The 24,260-nt window shown below is 43.4% G+C and overlaps 1 protein-coding gene across 2 annotated transcripts in view; it reads right to left on the bottom strand.

Annotated features, from left to right (window-relative positions):
* Nucleotides 1–24,260, bottom strand: part of ephb2b (eph receptor B2b) — a 237,268-nt gene that overhangs the window by 120,109 nt on the left and 92,899 nt on the right. For both annotated transcript variants that reach the window (XM_084317592.1, XM_084317593.1), the window contains exon 2: nt 5,328–5,407. In XM_084317592.1, coding sequence (XP_084173718.1) covers nt 5,328–5,407 — 80 coding nt within the window. The remainder of the gene's footprint in view (nt 1–5,327; nt 5,408–24,260) is intronic.

Here is a 24,260-nt window from a genome sequence, read left to right as displayed (position 1 = left end):
ACCTCCCTGCTAAATCCCAGCCTCCCATAGGGTGAAAAGTCAGAGAGTTATAGAGCTGCTGGTCGCAGCTAAAAGTGTGATCTCATGACATGTGAATAGATGTGAATGATTAAACACATAAACTAGACCAACGGTTGTGCCAAGATAATTATTTTCACAGTGAGAGAAGTTTATTCCTGTGTTGTTGCAAGAACCCTGGTGTAGCTACACCGCTCAGCCTCTCAGGCTGGAGGAGACCTGCACAGCAATGATCTCAAATCAATTCAATTACAATATGTCTACATGACATATTTCTAATAATAATAATAATAATAATATAATAATAATAATAATAATAATAATAATAATAATAATAATAATAATAATAGTAATTTAATTTATAAAAAAAATCTACAATCAAATGTGGAAGTTTAAACTGACCTGATCAAATGAAATGTGCACAAAATGAGCCCTGCTGTGTCATGCTCTGTCTGTGTGTGTTTACTTGTCTTTTCACAAATAAACTTTTTTCCTGGACACTGTAGTGTAGGGGACCGGCCTAGAAGAGTGAATGTCCCTCAATGACTCACTCACTCACTGACTCCATCCTGTCCACATTCTTGAAAATATTAAGGTTGGCCACCAGAATTTTTTAATAGTTGGGGTTAGAATTAGACGTTATAAAACTGGGGAAATTACTATAAATAGTCATGTTTCTTTACTTCAAGATAATGTGCAAGCTGCACTGGATTCTTTGGTTCTCAAGTGAGCTGTCAGCATTATTTTCTGAGCGGAACTCTGCGTGGTCACGTGCTAGACGCACTGGGGATACGCAAGACTGGCTTTCCTTCAGACAACTTAGAAATAGAACTACTGCAGCTGTGAGGAAGGCTAAATCTGATAACTTTTTAGACTTAGTCTCGAATTCCTACTCTAACCCAGCTAAATTCTGGGGTGCAGTAAACCTGTCAAAAAATAACCCTGCTACATTGCCATTGTGTATTAATGTGTAAAATCTCGGATCCTCAGGACATTTTTCTTGCTTTCAATAAACATTTCATTGAGGCTGGGTCCTTATTTGACAGGTTGTCTACTGGGCTGGCTCCACTGGATGTTGACTCTGACCCTAGCCCAATCTTCGATCATGCCTCGTGTGTACCTACATTTTCCTTCCAGTTATTTTCATCTACAGCTCGAACCCAGCATCTCCAGCATTGGTGGTGAGTGCCTTGCCCACTGCACCACCTAGCCGCCCTAGTAGACACGATTTTGAAGAAGCAAGTAGTTGTGGGAACTAGTTAATGAGCTGAGTTAACTTTTGTTATTTTGTAGCGTGTCGCTAATTACCCTCTAAGAAAGGACTAAGAAAGTCTAATAAGGGTCTTAAAGTGAAATAAAGACACAATGACCAGGCAGCTTCCATAGCCTAATGTTACTGGGGTCGGATGGTGACATGGCATTAAATGGTCACGTCTTAACTCGTATGGGAGTAGAGCATTGAGGAAGCATGTATTAGTTTTGTACATGCATTATACCTACAAACTCCTCCAGGCTACGAGGGACGTGTGAGGTAGCGACCAGATGTGACCCGATGTGGTTTGACTTTAGTTTATGGTACAGTTTTCTTCTAATGAGCAACAAACGGGCCTAATAAGGCATTATATGCTGTTTTTACAGCATAATCTAAGTGTATGGTGTCTAATTAGGGTATAACCATAATAACAAACTAAATATGACTTATTACATCTTATTTGTTCTAGTTTCTGTCTAATTTGATACACAGTATGTCATATATTACATCTTATTATTGAACCAAAATGGATTTAAAAGGTCAATATTAGGGATGCTCGATATTGGCTTTTTTACAGATACCGATATTCCGATATTGTCCAACTCTTAATTTCCGATACCGATTCCAATATCAACCGATACCGATATATGCAGGGTTTCCCCCCAAAAAAAAGGAATAATTTCAGGTAACTAATAATTTCACTGGATGCATTCAAAAGGCTTTCTAAATGTAAGCATTATCTGTGCAAAATTAAAAAAGTTTAAATTAACATTACATATCTCTTGTTGTTGAATTAAACCAACATGCATACTTTTGACAATAAATAAAATAATAATTGGTTCTTATTTGCTTGCCTGGGTAAATAAAGGTTAAATAAATGTTTAAAAGAAGAAATTTTTTTTTACCGATACCGATATTTTCCGATATCACATTTTACTGCCGATATCGGCCGATAATATCGGTTGGCCGATAATATCGGACATCCCTAGTCAATATACGCGGTTTATAACTGCAGCATAATGTAGGTGTATGGTGTCTAATTATGGTATAACTAATTATTGTTGTCTAATAAAGAACATATAATTTCTAGTCTTATTTTATACAAAGCATGTCTTATTACGTCATATTAGTGTACGATAGAATAAAGAGTGATCACTTTGTTTTCCCCAGACTAAACACTATCACACATTCCTCCCGCCATATTACAACATGCGTCCTGAGGTGACTCCCGTTATATCCTGACACAGTGAATTGTAACACGTCCATAATGACAGGCTGAACCTGCACGCTGCCTCATTATGCGTCCTGCGCGGCGCGGAAGACCTCGGTTATCTTTCCGCAGCTTGTCGTGTGTTCCTCCCTCGCGGCCATACGTCTATTTCTAAACGCCTCCTGTTGACAAGACCTGCTGTAGGCAGGTCAGGGGTTCAGACCAGCGGGTCACAGATCCCTCAGCTCAACTTAAGAAGAAATTGCAGACCACTTAACCCTGCTCCACTATAGCCTGCCATACATCAGCTCCAGACTAAATGGAACTTTAGGATTTTTTTTGGATGCCTAGAACACAACGCTCTTCCTAGGATTGCCTGGAGGAGAAAGCCTCGTTTGAGTAAATACTATGCTATGGGTTCAGAATGTTTTGCGGCTGACTAGAGGGACAAATAAAGATGTCTGTTTTGTCGGGCTCTGATACAATTTCAGCTGGAAGTGGGCTGTTGTTTTATATGATTTACAGGGTAAACCAGCTGTCTCTTTTCTTAGGGAGAGGGTGATAAAAATCTTGATTTACACGTCTGATTGGACGGTAAGTTGTGTTTTCACACAAATCATTTTCATACCCCGCTGTAGAAAGCAAACTATATTTCATGCAAATGGCAGCAATTGCAATTCCAAATGCACGTTTATATAAGAGTAAGAGCCGTCAACCACAACAACATTTTTTCGACCAACAGTAATACTGTTCCTGATTTGTATTTCCATTGTGTGGCAGAGTATCACATGACAGGTTAGGATATATTTCATGAAGCTATACAGAGTAGTGAAAGCCAACTGCTGGTGTGGTGTAGTGCTGGATGTTACTGATCCCCCAGGCTAAGCCTGTGAAGCCATGCATGTGTGTGTAAGACAATAGCTTCTGTAAAGCACCTCTTGCTGTTATATTGGGAGAGAGTTCTGTTTCCACACCTGTTGCCCTGGGCCTCTGCATCCATGCGCCCACGACAAGCTCTCACCGTGTCACCGTAAAAAACCCAACTCCCGCGTTGATGAGTTAGGTCTGCCTAACGAAATCCAGGGGCCTAAGATCTTGTACACTTTTTATTACACGTAAAGAGCGGGGTATTAAGTAACTGTGCAGTGTTTAAAGAAATTTAAAAATAAAAAAGAAGAAGGTGATTCAAAGCAAATTTAATCAGAGTTGAATGGAACTCTCAATTATGATTTTGGAATAAAAAACACAGCTCCAGAACGGGAGTCTGTCTAACACATGGAAACGTGAATCGCTCATACGGTGCTGTTGAAGAGGGTTCCTTGTCTTTGATGTACAGAGAAGCCTGAAAGCCTCAGACCGGCAAGTTCCCCTGAACAGGGCAGAGCCTTTCATCAATGGCCCTGCTTGATTTTTGTAATGTTTGATTTTTCAGTCTGGAGTTTCCTCCTATTATTCATGAGATAATTACGCAGAGTTGTGCGATTGTTTTTCTAAATCTTAAATTTTGTCAAGATGAAAGGGAGATGTAAACTTGCCTGTATGATATAAGCCCTTTCTGTTTAGATTGAACCCAGAGGGGGGGTGGGCGATGACACCCGGCGTCTCTATCCTCTGGTATTGATTGCAGGAATTAGCGGGGGGGGGGCATGTTGAGATGAGTTGGATGTCGCGCTAAATTATCGCCGAACAACTTTGAAGTTTCATCCTGGCACCGTCAAAGCCAAACCCCCGCCCCCCACCCCCCCCCCCCCCCCATCATCGTACTTTAAGTCATACGGCATGATAGAGTATAACTCGAACCATCTTGAATACCGACCACAGAAGCATAAATAATTGAATAAAATGGGGAGTGGTTTTATGAAATGCACCAGCAAATAAGTCTACAACATATTTTTCTCCTTTTTGGACTTGTTTTGGACTGAGTCTTGTGGTGGTGGCTAGGGGAAGAAGCGGAGGAGCCTCGCAGTCGTGGGGTTTTGGCCGCCTGGCCTGGTGTGTGGCTGGATGGAGCCGTCGCTCCTGGCACACCATGTGGAAATACTGTGCATCAAACCCCCGATCCAGTCGATGCAGAGAACTCACACGCGCCGCTACGCTCCGTCCGCGCCTCTAGTACAAACACGGGGGCATTCGGCGATATATACGTTTATGAACGCTTCGCCGTGGCATTCGTTTCCCGGGTATCTGGCGTTCGGGATGTGGGCAGCGGGTCACACAACTTACAAAATGGAGACCATTCATGAAAAGGGGGGGGGGGGGGGGGGGGGGGAACGTGGAGCTGCTGGTAGATCAAAGTTACTGGGAGGGGGAAAAAGAAAAAAGCTTTTGTCGTTTCTAAGGAACTCTTAACAAGTTTAAAACACTGGAAGCCCGGAAAGCACATTAAGAGTTAGTCAACATCTAGGAACACTTAATAAACTGCACTCTGAACACAGAAGAGAAAAAGCTATACTCTTTTCAAAAAGGCCTGCTACTGTAGAGTTTTAAAGCCAAGAATCCCACGTTGTTAAATTCAGATTAGTGTTTTTCTCCTCTTCAAGGGTATTATTTTCTTCCCAGCTTCATACAAGTGGGACTTTTTCTTCCCCACCAAAAAAAAGAATTGGCTCTCTCCTCCGGAGCGCCGTCTGAGTCATTTAGCTGATCTCTAACCTCCGAGTGAGAAACCAAAACACTGGCACCCAGCAGACATAACTCTATCGAGATGGGCTAATTTTCACATTAGTTCCGGGCCTTTTTACATCCAACAAAGCAGAGCGGCACCACACACATCAACTCTTGTCGACATTGTTGTGATCGAGAAACAAATGGTCTGACGATCATAGATGACGGGGGATAGAGACTTACGCTGTTGTCGCTGGTGCCTGACACGGGGTAGACAGTCCAGCCCAGCTCCGCGGTGGCTGTGGTGGAGTCCATCAGTGTCTCTGTAAAGACAGGGAGAGAGAGCCAGTGGTCAGTGGATCATACAGAGTCTACTATTTGTCAGTATAGCTAACCATTTAATTTACTGTCTCTCAACGGAATCACATTTGATATTCGAGTTCTTTTAGCCGAGGCATTCGTTTTTTCGTCAGTTTGAACGTCGTTCATTCATCGTATATTTTTGGTCTGACAGAAAGTGCACAGAAGGTTTTGTTCATATCACAGATTTTCATATTGAAACACGTTGAGCCATGTCACGCAGAACTGAACGACCAGCCACCTGGGTCAGCACTGCTACTCCAGAGCAGGTCAGATATATCCCACTCAGCGGACACATGCTTCTTCTACCCCCCCCCCCCTGGCTTTGTGGGGTAAGCGTCGAGGCTGGAAGGGCAAATCTCCTGGGTTGTAGAAGAGGGGCCACCCTATACGCCGTGGATTAGCCGGTGGAACAGAACACCTCTGGTAATTGGGGTCAAAGAGAATGTGTCTCCTTTTTGTCATGAGGTGCTCTGTGGCAAGCAAATGACATTCCATTGGCCTGGCCATAGCTGTCCATCTCACTCTCTCTCTCTCTCTCTCTCACTCACACACACTCACACACACACACACACACACACACACACACACACACACACACACACACACACACACACACACACACACACACACACACACACACACACACACACACACACACACACACACACACACACACACACACACACACACACACACACACACACACACACACAGAAACACACACATACAGACACACACAGCTTCTCTCTCTCTCTCTCTCTCTCTCTCTCTCTCTCTCTCTCTCTCTCTCTCTCTCATGTAGAGGGCAGGTCTAATGAATTTCCCCTGCTGATTGCGGCTGCACCAGTGTTGAGCCCCAGCAGATGGAGAGAACATTCATCAGGTGCTAGGCGTCAGCTGCAACTCCAACAGGCCGGAGAGGGATTTAGAAGGCTCCTTGATGAACTCGGCTTCTATGTGGCTAACCATGAGTCACAGTCGATGACGGCATCACCGGTCTCCAGTCGGCAATCGCGACGCACCGCAGAGCCATAATAATCATTTTCAAGGAGTCCTATTATGGATCCGTGTAGCGCCTGAAAGCCGTTCTGTAAAATATACAGTGGATGATAAAAATGTATATAATATCGAGGTTGACATCGAGACGTTCCTCTCTGAGGGTTTTGTGAAACTCCCACGTTATCGGGCCCTGTACCGGCACGCAGGATGTTTTACAGACTTCCACTGGGTCATAACTTCAGATTTCTTCCGATTTATATTCCAGAGGAAACCATAGCTTTTAATTAACCAGCTCCACATGTGCCAATTCATTTCAGGAACTTCTACCGAATCCCGGCCACTCACCGATATGTGCGGGGCGTATAATAGTAGATTTCACATCCCTATTCAGTTATCACAGAGCCCACATCGTATCATTAGGCAGATGAGACTGCACTCGCATTGCCATTGATAACCTTGTGTGTGTGACTCCACCGTCTGCAGGGGTGTTAGGCAGTGAAGTGGTAATTATCCAGCGTAATAATAACGATAATTAGCGGAGCAGCACGGTGAGAATGATGAAACCCCTTGGTGGCGGTTCAGGGGAGCGAGGTGGAGCACATGGGAGGGACATTTCCCCAGGAATGTTAACACAAGACTGGGTTATTCTTCCCCAACCCCCCCACCCCCGTTTCCCCTCTCTCTTCCCCCCTGCCCCTCTCTCTTTCTCCCTCCCTCTCCACCTCTCTCTCACTCGCTCTCTCTTCTCTCTCTCTCTCCCTCCCTCACCCACCCCTCTCTCTGTCTCTCTCAGGGATTGTAGAATTGGATTTTTCTGGTGACCTTTTTACTAGTATGTTTGCTTAATGCAGGTGCCAAGTGAACAGCATTTTTAAGTACGTTTTCCATTTAATGCATCCTCTGTGTCTCTCTCTCTCTATCTCTCTCTCTCTCTCTCTTTCTCTCTCTCACCCACCCTGCGAAAAGACTGATCACCTTTCCGCCTCCTGCTGACTAGACTTCAGGGCTGGCAGCCGTGCCGATTCATTACGCCCCGCGGTGCTAGAGCACATATACCTCACCGCCCGCCGTCATCCATCGGCCGCTCTCTGTTCTCGTAACCCCCGGCGGCGGAGCGTAGTGGCCCAGCGGCTCAGCGGCCAAACACTTTGGCCATCAATCAGGAGGTGGAGAGAGAGAGATAGAGCAGAGGTGCGGGTTCGAAGGGGGATGGCGTGGTGTACACCGTCTCTGAGGGCGACCATACATTCCTAACTGGGCCTCCCTCGCTGTGGGGGGGGGGGGGGGGGGGGGGGTAGTAATGTTTCACTGTCTATATGAGCACCAAAGACAGGAGCTTCAACTTGTCAATAAAGCTGCATATTGTTTTTTTTCTTTTAGACTAGACTAGACTGTCTCCTGTGTTGAGAAGGCTCATGCATATGCAATGAGACCTGGGGCCTTGGAGACGCTTACTGGGCTGAGTACTTCCTCTAACACTTCCTGAGACTAAGGAGACAGAGAGATTTTAATGCTGATCTGTGAGTGGGAGAGAGAGAGAGAGAGAGAGAGAGAGAGAGGAGAGAGAGAGAGAGAGAGAGAGAGAGAGAGAGAGAGAGAGAGAGAGAGAGAGGAGCAGAGAGAGAGAGAGAGAGGAGTTTAATGCTGATCTGTGTGAGAGAGAGAGAGAGAGAGAGAGAGAGAGAGAGAGAGAGGGGGGGGGTAGTTTAATGCTGATCTGTGTGAGAGAGAGAGAGAGAGAGAGAGAGAGAGAGAGAGAGAGAGAGAGAGAGAGAGAGAGAGAGAGGAGAGAGAGAGAGCGTGAGAGCAGGGGGCGAAATTAAAGCCTGCCGCCCGCCAGGGCGGTCAGTTTTTACCTTTGGCGCTTGCCACTGAGAGCCCTGCCGCCGTGTGGCGTGTAGACGTGTAGTTCATAATGATACTCTTATTTTGAAAATCTGTGCGGGTCTCATTTCCGGCCCAAGCGCAGCTAGAGTCATAATATCGATGGCTCCGGCAGTTAGCAGCATTCGGTTCGTATGATATTCTTATTTTGAAAAAAAACGCGGCAACAAGTCATATCCGCCCAGCCGGGCCAGCCCTGCAGCGGGATACTATTGGCTTCTGCTCGTATCAACACAGAGCGGCCCGCAGCTCTAGTGCCACTGCTAACGTTAAGCTCTCAGAATGATAGCAGCTCGCCCGCAGCTCTAGTGCTAACGTTAAGCTCTCAGAATGTTAGCAGCTCGCCCGCAGCATCCAGTGCTAACGTTAAGCTCTCAGAATGATAGCAGCTCGCCCGCAGCATCTAGTGCTAACGTTAAGCTCTCAGAATGATAGCAGCTCGCCCGCAGCTCTAGTGCTAACGTTAAGCTCTCAGAATGGTAGCAGTCTGCTCTAGTCTAGATCGGACCTACATGAGCTACCGTTACTGTTTAAACAATGACCCAGTCAACTATTCACTTTTAGTTTAATACATGACGAGGCATTGTCTAACGGTATCTAGCTGGCTAGCTACTGTCGATATCAACATGCTCCAGCAATAGTCGACTCGAGTGCATAATACCTCCGTTCCCTCGTTAGCTAGCTCACGTTAGATCTATATATCCCAGTAAACTAAATTGTCTTAACGTTATCTAGCGGGCTAGCAGTAGCTACAGATAGCTCCTGATATCAATGTCTTATAACATTGATTCAACGCGTATTCTAGCTGAGGGCTTGATGAATGTGATTAGACCAAAGAACCGCAATATTATACCAATAGGGTCCAGCTGCAGCGCCGGAGAATCCTTGCATGCTGAATGTAGAGTATTAGTATAGGGTCTAGCTGCATCGCCGGAGAATCCTTGCTGGAGCTGGAGGCTACTCAAGTATACACAGACAGTGGAGCTGTTTGCAGATAGCGAGCATTTTGACTTATTGCGTGGTGGCGATGTCTCGCAGATAATACAACTACAAGTATGATTATATAATATATATTTTATTTAAAAAAAAAATTATATAAAATATATATATATATTTTTTTTAATCAAAAAAATTTGGCAGGTAAGAAATATGCTTGGCGGGTAGATTCTTCCCATCTACCCGCCACTGGCCGGTGAGTGAAAAAGTTAATTTCGCTCCCTGCGTGAGAGAGAGAGAGAGAGAGAGAGAGAGAGAGAGAGAGAGAGAGAGAGAGAGAGAGAGAGAGAGAGAGAGAGAGAGAGAGAGAGAGAGAGAGAGAGAGATGCCTGTTTGAAGTGACAGAGGGACAAGCAGGGGAGGGGGGCAGTGGTACTATAACAACACTCCTCTTCTCTGAGAGGTCGATGCCGCAGCTCAGCTTTCCCCAGAGTGGGATGACAGCATTTTAAATGAAGGTTAGATGAGAGCAGCTGTTCACAGGCCCCCATGAACAAAAAAGAAACATCAGAATGCATACCAGCATCGACGGAAAGACAGCAAGAGATTGTTTGAGTACACACACACACACACACACACACACACACACACACACACACACACACACACACACACACACACACACACACACATACACACACACACAGACAGACAGACAGACAGACAGACACATCTGGATGGGCCAGAGAAAGTCTAAATATACGTGTACATTGCATTTTAATCGGACAAGTATGCTAACAGGAACTGTACTGTATGCTGCATAGTGTGCCTGCATGCATGTTTTCTACCTGGCTACCTGCTACCTGCCTCTAGCCTTGGTTGCATCAACAACCTTTCTGCATGATTTAGGATGCTGTGTGACTATCCATGGTATGGCCTTAGGGCCAAGAGGTCAGAATTCGAGAGACGGATGGCCAATTAGTGGATTGGGATTGACAGCTTCCCCTTTCTGTCCGAGTGATGGATGGGAGCTCTCTGCATAAGCCTGAATAATCTCTCCCCTTGGAAGTGAGCCTGTGCAGTTCGTCTCCCACCTCATACAGTACCTCTACCCCGCAGATATGCAAAGTTGTTGCCTCTCAACGTTGCGTATCTCAATGGTTTATGTAGGTACTGTGGCACATTTGTGAACATCCCAATCCTTTCTCCCCTAAGCAAGTCAAGTCAAGTCAAGTGTTCTTTTATTAATCCCCTTGTGGAAATTCAGGTGTCATAGCAGCATGGGGAGGGGGGAGGGGAGGTACCGGCAGGAAAAAAGATAATAATATAAATAGTAATAATAATAGAGTAGAACACAATAATAATAGTAGAATGGCAGCATATTCTTATCGATGGTATGGATAGTAGTAGCACACTTCGTGAAATTCAGCAAATTGCCTTTTTCTACAAATTGTCTTAGCACTTTTGAGGAACAGCGTTGCCTATAAATTAATTTGACATGGCGGTTCGAACCGGGGATAAAAGAGGGCAAAAACAATCTTGCATTACACTATATTTAGCTCCCACGGTTTAATGAGGGTATTTTTTTTGAAGAAGAGAAGAAGCAATTGACCTCCAAAACACAGCGTGTACCAGCAGCTCGCAGGCATGATTCCCTTTTATCTCCCTCACCAGGAGAATTGCCGCTCCAGCTCTCGACGGAACAAATCCCTCGACATGGAGTTCCACATCAAAGTGAAACCACTTACACAGTTTTGCATTGCGGTGGTTATGGCAGGTTAAGGGGTCAACAGCAACACCGGCGTGTTATCCACCCACGCACGCACGCACGCACGCACGCACGCACACACACACACACACACACACACACACACACACACACACACACACACACACACACACACACACACACACACACACACACACACACACACACACACACACACACACACACACACACACACACACACACACACACACACACACACACACACACACACACACACACACACACACACACACACACACACACACACACTGGTTCCATACAGTTGAAGCGCAGATAAGCATTTAACTTCCACCTCACTGCACACCTAGAATCATTACGTTCGATGGGAAATGTGGGCGGATTGCGACAGGCGGTAGAGTGGTAGAGTAGTGTGAGCAATCTGTTCGCTGCGCTAAAAACAGAAGCCCCATAGTCGTGGGGCCAGCCTAGAAATATTCCCAGGCTAATGGGCACCGTGATACTGCCTATTCCCCCCTGAGGCAGCTATGATACATTGCGGTAATGACGGACACGGGCTACTGTATGACATGTTTGGGCGGAGCGGCAAGTCCGCTTCATTTAGAAGGATGGAGCAGACGGTGCCCACGGACCGCTGGTAAATCCACAGATCTGTCAACACAAGCTGAGCCCATTAAGGTGGAGCGCACAGCACCACCTCCACATTGCAACGTATCCCTGTGTGGTAAATTAATTCTTAATCCTGCATTTACAATGAAACAGGGGGGCTTTGAGGAACGGGGTGGCACTGGCCCAAACCCCAGAAGCATGGCTTTCTCTCTCTCTGTCTTTTTTCAAGAAAAAGTCAAAGGTAGCTTGGCATGCAGCCCTCGGTATCCAGTGCGCTGACTTAAACATGTGTCATGTGCCACATCATCGTCACATTGGAAGCGACGTCGCTTTATCTCTGAGATTTATGGGGTCGGAAGGGGGTCGTTGTTTGGGTCCCCGAAAAGGCAAGTCTGGGGGTTGGGACGATGATGTGGGAGAAGCTCCGGGAGTGATGAGGTGGCGCTGAGGGAGACACCGGCCAGATCCCAGGAGCCGTGAGTTTTCCATGGTGGGGAGGAGAGGAGGGAGAGGAGGGAGAGGTGGGAGAGGAGGGAGAGGAGGGAGAGGAGGGAGAGGAGGGAGAGGAAGTCGGGTGGTTGATTTTGGCAGGGGCGAGTGCCCTGTGAAATATGGTATCGTACGCGCACGCGTGTACACTACACACCCACACACCGACACACACACACCCACGCACGCAACGCGGAGCCCTCTCAGAGCGGTGACTGCTGACAGAATGATACAGCATGGTGCTCCCCAGGGCCCCCAGCAGGATGTCCTACAGTAATCCTTACACAGCCGAGCAGTGTTATCATTCACCCTAACTTAACTTGTCAGCGAGGCCAAGGAGCAATGGCCAAAACAACAAGAAGTAAATGAAGCAAAAACTGGCCCTTGACATATGACTCTGAAATGCCATGTCAAGTCCTCCTACGCACAGCCTTCGACCGCTGAGGTGAAACCTCTGTTGTTTCTTTTCCACGAATGATACACGACTCTTATGACACGAGAAACCATTGAGCGTTTATTGAGCGTTCACAGGGATTCTGTTTGCAAAGTCAGAAATATGACGGACACCAAAACGACGTGACAAAGGTTATGTTGAGGAATCCCTTTTGGTTGCCCCAAACAATCGCTTAAAGGGGAACTATCTTATAAATGGCCTTTTTGAGTGTTTAGCATTGTTTCCTAGCTATGTGAACTTATATTAATATGATCTATGTCTCAAAATTCTCATATTGGCGCATTCTTCCAATTCTCCTCTCACAATATTCACCCTCACTGAACTGAGTCGTTTGAAAATGTGCCTATATGTGATGTCATATAGTCACTGCTGCATGTTAATGTTCAGGCGAAGACGACGCGGCGCAGTGGTTTAGGAGCCCAGCCTCAAAACAGCTCGAAATCTTCAGGTAGAAAAATGCTGTTTTTGAGGACTTGATTAGAAATACAAAACAATGAATAAAAAAATATATATATATTACAGAGGTGTTCCATAGACTCACAGGAATTGTGTAAAAGTGCCCAAATAGTGAAAGAAATAGTAAAATAGTTCCCCTTTAAATCTCAGACCTTGGTGAGAGCCATGGGGCGACGGACACCAAAACGACGTGACAAAGGTTATGTTGAGGAATCCCTTTTGGTTGCCCCAAACAATCGCTTAAATCTCAGACCTTGGTGAGAGCCATGGGGCGACGGACACCAAAACGACGTGACAAAGGTTATGTTGAGGAATCCCTTTTGGTTGCCCCAAACAATCGCTTAAATCTCAGACCTTGGTGAGAGCCATGGGGCTACAGCCCCTATCCCTCTCTACTCTTAAGCTCAGTGTCCCCTTCTCTCCCTCAGTGTCTCCCTGAGAGAACTCCTCTTAGCCCAAGCTCATTTAATCTATACTGTATACTTTATATATATGTTTTCACTATTAAACCTATATTGATCATGAAGATCTGTCTACGACATAATTGATGAGTTTGGTTTCACCACAGTTAACGACCCTACACTTAATGTCTCCTTTAAGTTAAACTGTTCGGGAGTTTGATGGCAAAGTAGAAGAAACTGGGACTCTGGGACATTATTCCAGAAGTAGCCTAACTTAAATAATACAAGACATTGAAACAATAGTCATTCATCTTTACTCTTGTTCAGACCATAGGACCACAGTGCATGTGTTCATTATACTAATATATGACTTTATAATACATCCATTTATAAAATACAACATTATTAGCCCACAATTTAAGAGACAGGCATGTTTTTCCAACTGGTTACAATTCAGCAGACTATTTTAAGTAATTTTTTCAGAAACATAGGATTACAGAACCAGAGTAGTCTTGCCAATCATTTAAAAGTAGGCTTGTTTTTTTTCTTGCTCCACACGTCAAGAAGATGTGTTATTGCTATTAGCAACACCTGTGGGTGCATCATTAGCGCACAGTTTCACTGCCCATTAAAATGCAGTTAGTTCCGAGAGACACCATATTTCATGGTGATCTGAGTGTTCCACTGTGAATGGAGGGACATCAATCTAAACAGTAAATTGAGAGAGGGAGCGGCCACCTGGGCAATCATAGGCGGTGAAAGAAAACAACACATGGCTTACAATATGGGCTAGAGAAGAATTATAACTATCCATATTCCCCAAGTCCCTATGAGACTCCGTTGAGGCCACTTCAACAGATGAGTTCAATTTGAAAATCCTCAGGGGAAATGTTCTGTACAAATTGTCTCACAATCTTATAAGTAGAGACAGAAGAGGTGAGTAGATTTCATTGCAGAAAGAAAAAACATATACATTTTAAGAAGTACTTTAATATTTTAGAGTCTAAAAGTCGTATTTATTTTAAAAACAAGTGAAATAATCTGCCAATTGACCACATTCACCCAGCAGCTATTTTGCGCTCATGTCATAATAATAATAAATAATAATGGATTGGATTTATATAGCGCTCTTCGTGACACCCCAGAGACCCCAGAGCGCTTACAGAGTCGATTATTCGTTCATACACAGTCATACCGGTGGTGGTAAGCTACAATTGCAGCCAGAGCTGCCCTGAGGCAGACTCACGGAAGCGTGGCGAATAATCATCGCCTACGCCCCCTCCGACCACCACCAACATTCATTCACATGCATACACATTCATACGAGGCAAGTAGGTTAAGTGTCTTGCCCAAGGACACAACGGCAGTGGGATGGACATGGGCTTGAGCGGGATTCGAACCACCAACCATTCGATCATTGGACAACCCGCTCTACCCCTGAGCCACGCCGCCCCACGATGCTCAGAATGACATTCCCAAGGTGGGACCAGGGTGGAAAGGAATCCCATCCTGAGTGTGACATAAGAGCAGAATGGCCGCCGTGTGAATATGGCCAATGGGGTTGAGATCATTTCACTTGTTCCAAGATTAATTAGCTGTCAAGGATTCTCTCAAAACAGGCAAAATGCCATCAATCAAAAGTGGCTTGTCACTTGCTTGTTCTGTCTGACTGAAACAAGTGAAATTCTCTCACCACCGGCCGATTTGTTCATTCGTTTTCTGAAAATAAGGTTTTGAGACTAAAAAAATATACTACTTTTTAGTTTTTTTTATATATGTATTAGTATTATTATGTAGTATTCAAAATGAAGTCTGTGACCCATCCGTCTAGTCAGTTTTACTATGAGCAGCATGATGTACATTCTGCTGTCGTGCCTGAAATACCTGCAGCGAAGCTAGACAGTGATGCACGAATGACTTTACATCAAACCGACAGCTTTTAAGGCCTCATCGCTAATTGACTTGATGGAGATAATCATTTCAAGCCCCCCACGCCTTGCCTACGAGCCATTCGGGTGAAAGGAATGATTAATGAAAATATACACATCACACATGCACGTACATGAATTCTTCATGGATGTGTGGTCCCAGGCTTTGCATGACCCCCCCTCTCTCTCTCTCTCTCTCTCTCTCTCTCTCTCTCTCTCTCTCTCTCTCTCTCTCTCTCTCTCTCTCTCTCTCTCTCTCTCTCTCTCTCTCTCTCTCTCTCCTGGATCAGGTTGTGCAGGCTGTACCTTGGCCTGGAGGCTCTGTGGGTCTCAAGGAGAAGACAAGGTGTTCCCCCAAGCCTAAAGACTCCGAGCTGGGAGTAGAGCAGTGTTGAAACATCCCCTGGCGTTTTGTGCTATGTGGGATAACGCACATGTGTCTGGTGGTCTAGGGAATATCAATCTCCATGGCAACATTTCTGATTGACAGCTCTTACAGAGCTTGAGTGAAATGTGAGGAGGTGAGTGGGAGGTGAAGGAGAGGTAAAGAGGGTTAGAGGTTGAACTGAGATAAGCAACAAAAAAAGACTGTTGACAATAATGCACTTCTGAATGACTCTTGCTCTTTTCTTTTCTCCCAAGAGGCGATGTACAGCCCTACTACACCCCAAGTCAACAAGTGATGTTATTGGATGTGTATGTGTATGTGTGTGTGTGTGTGTGTGTGTGTGTGTGTGTGTGTGTGTGTGTGTGTGTGTGTGTGTGTGTGTGTGTGTGTGTGTGTTGCTACATTTGTCCTTCAGGATTCCTCATTGAAACTAATACCGGTAGATACCCCTAGCCACAAGCTAAAGAAGTTGCCGCTAGCTGTATTCATTCGATTTAATGAGAAATGCTAACAGCAGCAAGGCATCCCTTTAGGGAGACTAAAGTTAACTTGATCTAAATTCAAAAATCTCCTTTACATGACAACTGAAAATACCACAGTTTGCCCTTCACAAGTTCGCCCTGTGCCACGTATTTATTCGTCCGATAAAAGGATTCCCGCTCTAATTGATATGTGACCCTTCTAACTGCCAGTGAGTGCAAATCTAGTTTACAGCCTATTCTACATCCTTTAAAGGTCCCTTTAAAACCAGCAGTAAATACCTGTGCAGAACCTCAGGTCTCTAATCTCTTATCTCCTTATCTCTCCAGGTTTACTGATAGGGTTGATCCTTTGACCTGGAGCTGTTGCTTCATGTCATGTGGCCTGGCTGTGTATACTGGCTGTTTGTCATATAGTAGTGTGTCTAGTTCTCATAGGACGTTTGAGCATTTATTTCCAATTTTTTAGGTGGTGGTTGAAGCTACAATGTATATGATATTCAATCGCAGATTCTTTTGTTTGAACTTTGCTCCAAAACATATCTCAGTCTCAGGCTCCCCCTTCTAACCAATCAGAAAAGCTTCATTGGAATAATAACTTTCAGTGGTTGAATCTATGTGGTCCTTATTAACCCGATCTCGCGTAAAATATGTAAATAAAGTACATTGTATGTTATGTTTAGTTATAGCCATAAGTAATATATTGACGTATTTACGAAAATGTACATGTACATATTACAAATAAGTAATATATTGACATATTTACAAATAAGTACATTATATTACATATTCAAAAATGATTTGAACTTTTTCCCCTGCTAGGGAATGAACCTGGGACACTAACATGGGAGGCAAGTCTCTTTACCTCAAAACTACAGAGACACAATTTTCTGATAGCCTTGCCCAAACCCTAACCTTAAAACTTTGGCGACCGCTGGGAGTGGTTGAGGACCAGGGTTTGTCAACACCGCAGGGAACAAACTTAACTTTTTGACTTACCAGCCATTTGGCTGGTAGATTTTTAAAAGTACCAGCCGGGCAGATTTTTTACCAGCCAAAAATTATAAATAGCTTTTTAGTATATCGCCATGTGTTATTATTACATATAATACTCTCATATGCTATTTTCAATTAATATCATAAACAACATAAGGAATATTAGCATAATTTTGAGTGGACTGAAGGAATGAGTCAGCGTTAATAGTTTTAAATGCAAATAATTTATTGAAACATAGAAGTGGGGTCGGGACACACACACACACACTGTGTTTCAACTCACCACCCCCGCATCATATTGTAGTCTGTCTTCAAACTTCCACTCCTCTCGAAACTTTTTTATATTTGAATATCAACATTATCTGTCCATCCTCAGTAATCCTCAGTTTACTATAATATACTCCTGTCCTGAGTCCTGACTAGTGACTCCGTCGTCTTTCCAAACGCACGCACACACACACACACACACAGGGAAGGGGAGAGTGCCCCCCCCCCCCCCCATTTCCCTTTCCTCAGTGCTGTTCACTATGGCTCTGTCTCATCTGATCATCAGGATTAGCTTGTTAGCTTACGTTAACGTTGTAGTGATTGGTACATAAACATTAATTTCGGGCGATGTGGGCATAAAGGAATGGCGACGGTGCAAAGCATGTAGCTGCATTGGACACTTATTTCGCGTCTGTAGGCGCACTGCTGTGTTAACGCTGCTGTGTTTAACGCTGCTGCTCTGTTTTCAAGAAACAACACAGAGTGGGCGGATATCATATGACTTGCGGAGTTGCTAAGGGTTTTTCAAAATATCATATGAACCTGAACGTTGCTAGCTGCCAGAGCCCAGATATTATGACTGGAGCTACGCTTGGGGCGGCAATGAGACCCGCACAGGATTTTCAAAATAAGAGTATCGATATGAACTACACGCCAGCTGGCGGGCAGACTATTATTTTTAGACGCCAGACGATAAATCTACACGCATTTGGCGAATGGCGTCTAGTTATTTTGTTCCCTGGTCAACAGACCGGTGTATTTTTGTACAGCTATCTATACTTTATAGTATTGCTATCTGTCCATTCTCATTGTCAATTGAGTTCATAAACAGTCCCTTCAAAATGGCTTAAAGAAAAAAAAACGTCGTTTAGTATTATTGATTACCAATAACAGTGTCCGTGTAACTAGCCACATTCACTGATCGGCTGCTTGCGTCTCACAGCAAGCTCTGATCCGGCTGTAATTTAGGTGAAAAAGGTCTTACCGTGAACCCGTGGGATACCCCCGGGCATTTCCCCGTTATCGATCGGCATCTGATAGATCGATATGTCCATTGGGCTGATGATAAATCCCATTATTCCATGGTGAAATCTGCGATTCGAAACGTAATCCACGGTACATTGTGCTGGTTCAGAATCCGGCTACAATGAAACTGCAGTGGAGCGATGGCGCCCCTAAGAGGATCTGGCCGGTATTGCATGTTCTTGATTTCACAGACTAGGGTAGATCTGCAGAGCCGGTCGGCGACCTTGAGCCGGTTATTAAAATGGAATAACAGCAATAACAAATGCCACGGCTATATACGTGCCTCTGGTCCACAACGCATGGATTCGAAACCCGTATATATACGTGGCTGGTCCCCATTGTGTTAATCACACTGTAACCACACTGTAACCATAACCATGTTGTTTTGGAAAATGTTTTGGATTTTCGCTGATACGAAAATATTACTTATGGCTATAACCCAAGGGTCGATCAGTACTTTATTTACGTTTTGTGATTAGACTGTTGTTACTCAACACAGTCTGGCAATTATGACCATGTAGACCAGTGATTCCCAAACTGTGGGGCTGGGGGTCCTGGGAGAACTACAAGGGGACACGGAGAGATGTGATGGGGGGAGAAAAAAGTCATTGTTCCCTTATAGTTGTATGGTTGTTCCACTAATCTAGTGGAATGCTGGCACAGCGCTCACGCAGAGTGGAGTTATATCACCTGTGGTAGCGAGCTAGCTAGCTGATGCTAGGTTAGCTATCCAACCAGGGAGAGAAAAACTATCTGAAAACAAAATGGAGAAGTTTTTGACAGAGTCAAGAACTAAAAGAAAAGCTGACACACCCATTACATGCGTTCCAGGTACATTAACATCGCTCACGTTACAAAGACAAAAGCAAGACAGTATGACGAGGTACACCTCTCCTTTGACTTCACGTCTACTGAGGTCGGTACAATTTTGCAAAGTTTAATGTTCGAATAAAAAGTGAAAAGAGCCCAGTAGAAGTAGTATTTTTTTTAAATGCTAATACATTTTGACAATACATGGCCATTATGTGGCCATTTTCAAAGTTCTGTTGTTTCCAATTACCCAAGAGGGGCCTGACTGAAGTTTTGGAACCACTGATGTAGACTAACCACTAAATACTTAATTGCATTTGGTGTTTATTCAAATGAAATTCCCTCTGAGCTTCTCTGGTTATCTCTGCACTGCTGCTGCACCAGTCGATGAGACTCACTCACAGTAGACTGTGACTCAGTGTGTCCATGTTAACGTGTGTTTTGGAGCACATTTCCAACTGATTCTCTGTACACATTGTAGCTTTAAGGTAAGGGATAGGTTTATAAAGAACTTTTTAGGTGAGAATTATAATGAGTTACGGCTTTGCAGCTAGGTCACAATAAAAGGACAATTCCCAGGGAAACATCCTTTCCGGTATATGGGATTTAGATTGTACCCTGTCGTATGGAGGAAAGTCCAGATAGGAAGTAACCCTGTCCACATCTGTCTGCTTCACCTGGGATATTCTAGGGCTGTCACTAGCACAGCCATGGATAAAATGCCACTAATTCCCGCCAGGAACGGGTCAGATGACCCGACAGCTTATATGAGAAATATGAGAAAAATAAACAGTGTAAACTATATAATTACCTCTGACTATAAAAATATGAGGTTTACCACAATGAAATGTATTTTTTTTTGGATGGAAGAGGGTGCTCCAGGGTGCGCCCGTTTTGGTCGCATTTAGCGACCAAAACTCAGAGCTGTGCGACTGGATGTTTTCCCTTGTCGCACTGGTGCTCCCAGCTCCCAGCAGGTATGTCTGTCTGTGTGTATGTGTGTGTGTTTGGCATCTTTTTCCCTGTGGCCATGTGCGTTCAAAAAAAGAAAAATATATCTGCCTTTGATTGGCTATAACACGTGCATTATGCAAAGACCATCCCAGATCTGCCTCTGATTGGCTCTGATCATCACCCTGCCATTATTATTCGCTGAATGACGGGATAAACAAAATAGCCATGTGAGCATTGAAACGATAAAAAAAAACACAGCGTCTCATACTGGTTTCATAATACAACGTTTCCGAATGGACGTTTGGATTAAACAAAGTGTATGCAGTGATGCTTTCCCAGTGGAACACAAGCTGCTTAACGTTACACAGGTATGTTTTACACGTTAATTAAGCTATGTAACGTTATGGCGCAGCCCTTTAGCTTTAGCTAACGTTAAGATAGCAGGAGCCGTCGGCCAACAAAGCTGTTTCAACAAATGTATTCACAAAATGGATCATCATTCAAACGTTATTCAAGCCTCCCGTGACCAGTAAGTAGTTACTACTACTTAACCGCAGAAATGTGCGCTATGTGCCTTAACTTTGCTAGTCAAGACTCGACAGTACGCTGGGTTGAGGCGCGGGCGGAAGTGGCTATTTTTCTAAATAAAATACCCGAAAGACTATTAGTATAGGGAGGTGTAGTGGTTACATGATTGCTGTTTCCGGCCGGTCCACCATCTTGAAAACACAATGTATTTGCCCATTGCCCATTTCTAAATCGTCTCGTTTAAAACAAATAAAGCATCAACATTTGCATGGTGTACCTTTCTGTGCGTATTCATCCACAATCTATAGCTCAACATGAAATCGCAAAATTTTATTTCAACCAAAAATGCTTAACAAATAATGTTAGTGATAGAAGGGAACTCATTTTGTGCAAAAATGGAAAGCTTTCCAAATGTTCATGAGGTAGAATTGTTACAATAGCTGATAATCCATTTTCCCAAAGATAAATCCCTATACGGGTGGACCTCGCAGGCGGTCCAAAGTGACGTCAGACTACACCTCCCTATTTAGGAGCCAATTGTTTGCATGATTAAAAATGGTTCGAACATCCGTTCGAAAAACCCTGGCAAATATTCGAATCCCAAAAACAGGCTTGGGACAGCTCTAACTGGAGCTGAGCTGAATGTGTTAAAATAGACGTAAAAATTTGAAGGATTGGACTTTACGAGCTAACTGTAATACAATTTTATTTTTTACAATAATTTACATAACATCTTAAGAAATTACTAATGTGTATGGAAACTGACAAAAAAGGTAATGGTAAAGGTAACGCTTAAAATGTATTATTGCAGCGGCAAAAGGCGCAGTGGAAAATTTTGGGTGCACCTAAATTATGTGCTGGTGCACCTAAATGAAAAAGTTAGGCGCACTGGTGCAACCAATGTAAAAAGTTAGTCTGGAGCCCTGTAACGTTCTAATTACATTTTCCTGAAGTGATTTTGAAATTTCAGAAACTGTGCCAGATAAAACGGGTACTTTTAGGAAAAGTCATTGAGTGACAGAGCTGGAGCTCGACCGAGTGACGAGGATACATTTATTGAAAATGCCTAGGGGTCATTTGACCCCTTGTCGGCTGTGCTAGTGTTAAATACTTCGAAGCTTTGTGCGATGGGCATGGGATTTGAATGGGAAAATAAAATTTGAATATAAAGAAAATAAAATAAAATAAATAAAGATTAATTTAAATTTATTTTAAGTGTCCCGACCCACATGTCTTAATAAAAAATTAAGTCGAATTCTTCCTTTGTCTCTATTAACTACATATAAATATTTATATAATTGTTTGCTTTATAGGCGAAGGTTGCAACATAATTATGTAATGTAATGTTGTTGGCTGGCGCAGCTCCCGACTCATTATTAATTTAATTAATTAATAATCCAATCCAATCCACTCCACTTTATTTATAGAGCACATTTAAAAACAACAAATTTGACTAAAGTTAGCCTATAATAATAAAATATTAAAAGTATTATTATTTTTTTTTTATCTCGAAGCTTCGAATTAAAATCGAATCTTGGCCCCGAAGCTTCGAAGGCCAAAAAAAAGCTTCGAAGGTCAGCCCTCATATTCATGGCATGGAAATGTGTGAGATGGCTTACCGTCCCCTCTCCTGATAGTGGTGCATAGAAATCCTAGAGCTGTGGGCCACGTCTCCCCTTAATAAATCAAATACCTATTTGATTGGTTTTGGGCAGAGTCAATAGTGATACCTCTCTTTTCTTTGTGCAAAGCCATACAGAAGCTATCATAGTTGGACACATGTATACTGTATACTAGCACACACACTGATGCGTGCAGTGCTTTGCCCCAGAGTGTAACCCAGTGGAGGTTTCTCTATGACAACACGTGAAACACAAATTCACTCATAATTCATAATTATTATTAATTTACATATATATATATATTTTTTTTTTATTATTATTATCATTGTTTTTTTAGAAATGTTTTCCTCTGTAAAAAATACCAGTGAATTTTTTTCTTCTTCAAAAATGGCCAAAATTGACAGCTCTGAGCAGGCCTGCACTGCAGTAATGACTGCAGTAAATATTCGTGCAGATGGCTGCACAGGTTGACCCAGGATTAAATAAATAATAAATAATAGCCAATCAAAATAGGCTATTAATGTCATCTAAGCACGGTCTGTGCATTTAAACTCTTGCCATTGAATGGGGGATTGAATGATTGACAGCCTTGTAATCCAATACACAGAGGTTGAATGATTGACAACCTTCAAATCCAATCAGAGTTGCTGCATTGCACAGTCAAAACAGGTCCAGCTGCAGTTCCGTAGTTTAGGTTTAGCTGGTGCCAATCTCAAGTTTCTCAAGTTTCTTTATTAGTTGTCATACAGAAGTACAGAATACTTTTATACAAAATGTAACAGAAAGAAGCATTTTGTATAAAAGTATTCTGTACTTCTGTATGACAACTAATAAAGAAACTTGAGAAACTTGAGATTGGCCCCAGCTAAACCTAACCTACGGAACTGCAGCTGGACTGTTTTGACTGTGTAGGTATAGGCAGCATTGAAAGAGCTCACTTTAGTTTAGTAAGCTGTACAGCTGTAACAACACAGTAGGGCAGGTTAAATTAAACTTTGCACCAACATTAGGACCGAAGTATAAACCAGCAACTGAGCAACATGAAGAAGTGGACTTATGCATCTCAGAAAAAAGTAAGTTGTAGTGTTTATAAAACGAAAGCCTGCTTAGCCTGGACGCTAACGTGAGCTAACGTTAGCCAGCCGAATTGTTTAGAGAACAATACATGTCCGTAACAGTAGTGTAGTTCTAACTTCACTCGGGAGACAAAAGCCAAACATCAATTTGATGCAACAACCTGGCTCGCGATGCACATGGCTATTGTTTACATTTTCTATGGGATTAATGCACGCGGCTCGACTCGGACTCGTCACATGGAGAAGCTGCACTATTCAACAAAAGATGAGATTGATTGATTGATTGATTGAAAGATCGATCGAGATACCGTCTTTATGAGTAAGTGTCTTGGCTTTGTCAGTTTGTGTAACGTTACTGTAACACTCCTCCTCTCTCCTCTCCTCTCCTCTCCTCTCCCTCTCCTTAATCAGAGTTTCCAACCCTATAGGTCTATATGACAGGCGTTGTACTCTTAAACAGTAATGTATATTTGTAGATCTGGTATGTCATAAATGTCTGGATGTAGCAGTACTGTCTATATCTCTGTATGTGATATATAGATGTAGCAGTACTGTATCTGTATGTCATGTTATGATGAATTGAAAATGGGGGACCCTGATGTAAACAAGACGAAAATCTTTCTCTGGTCTGCATCCCCTTAACAATTGTGTGTATTGAGCCGTACTGTATTGTACCCATTCTGCAATCTGTTAAATAAAGTTTTCATTAGGGATGCCCCGATCGATCGGCCACCGATCGTTATCGGCCGATAATCAGTATAAAT

Source organism: Notolepis coatsorum, assembly GCF_963971535.1.
Source record: "Notolepis coatsorum genome assembly, chromosome: 6".
NCBI lineage: Eukaryota > Metazoa > Chordata > Actinopteri > Aulopiformes > Paralepididae > Notolepis > Notolepis coatsorum.
Note: the sequence above shows the minus strand (reverse complement) of the source record. Positions and strands in the feature narration are given on the sequence as shown.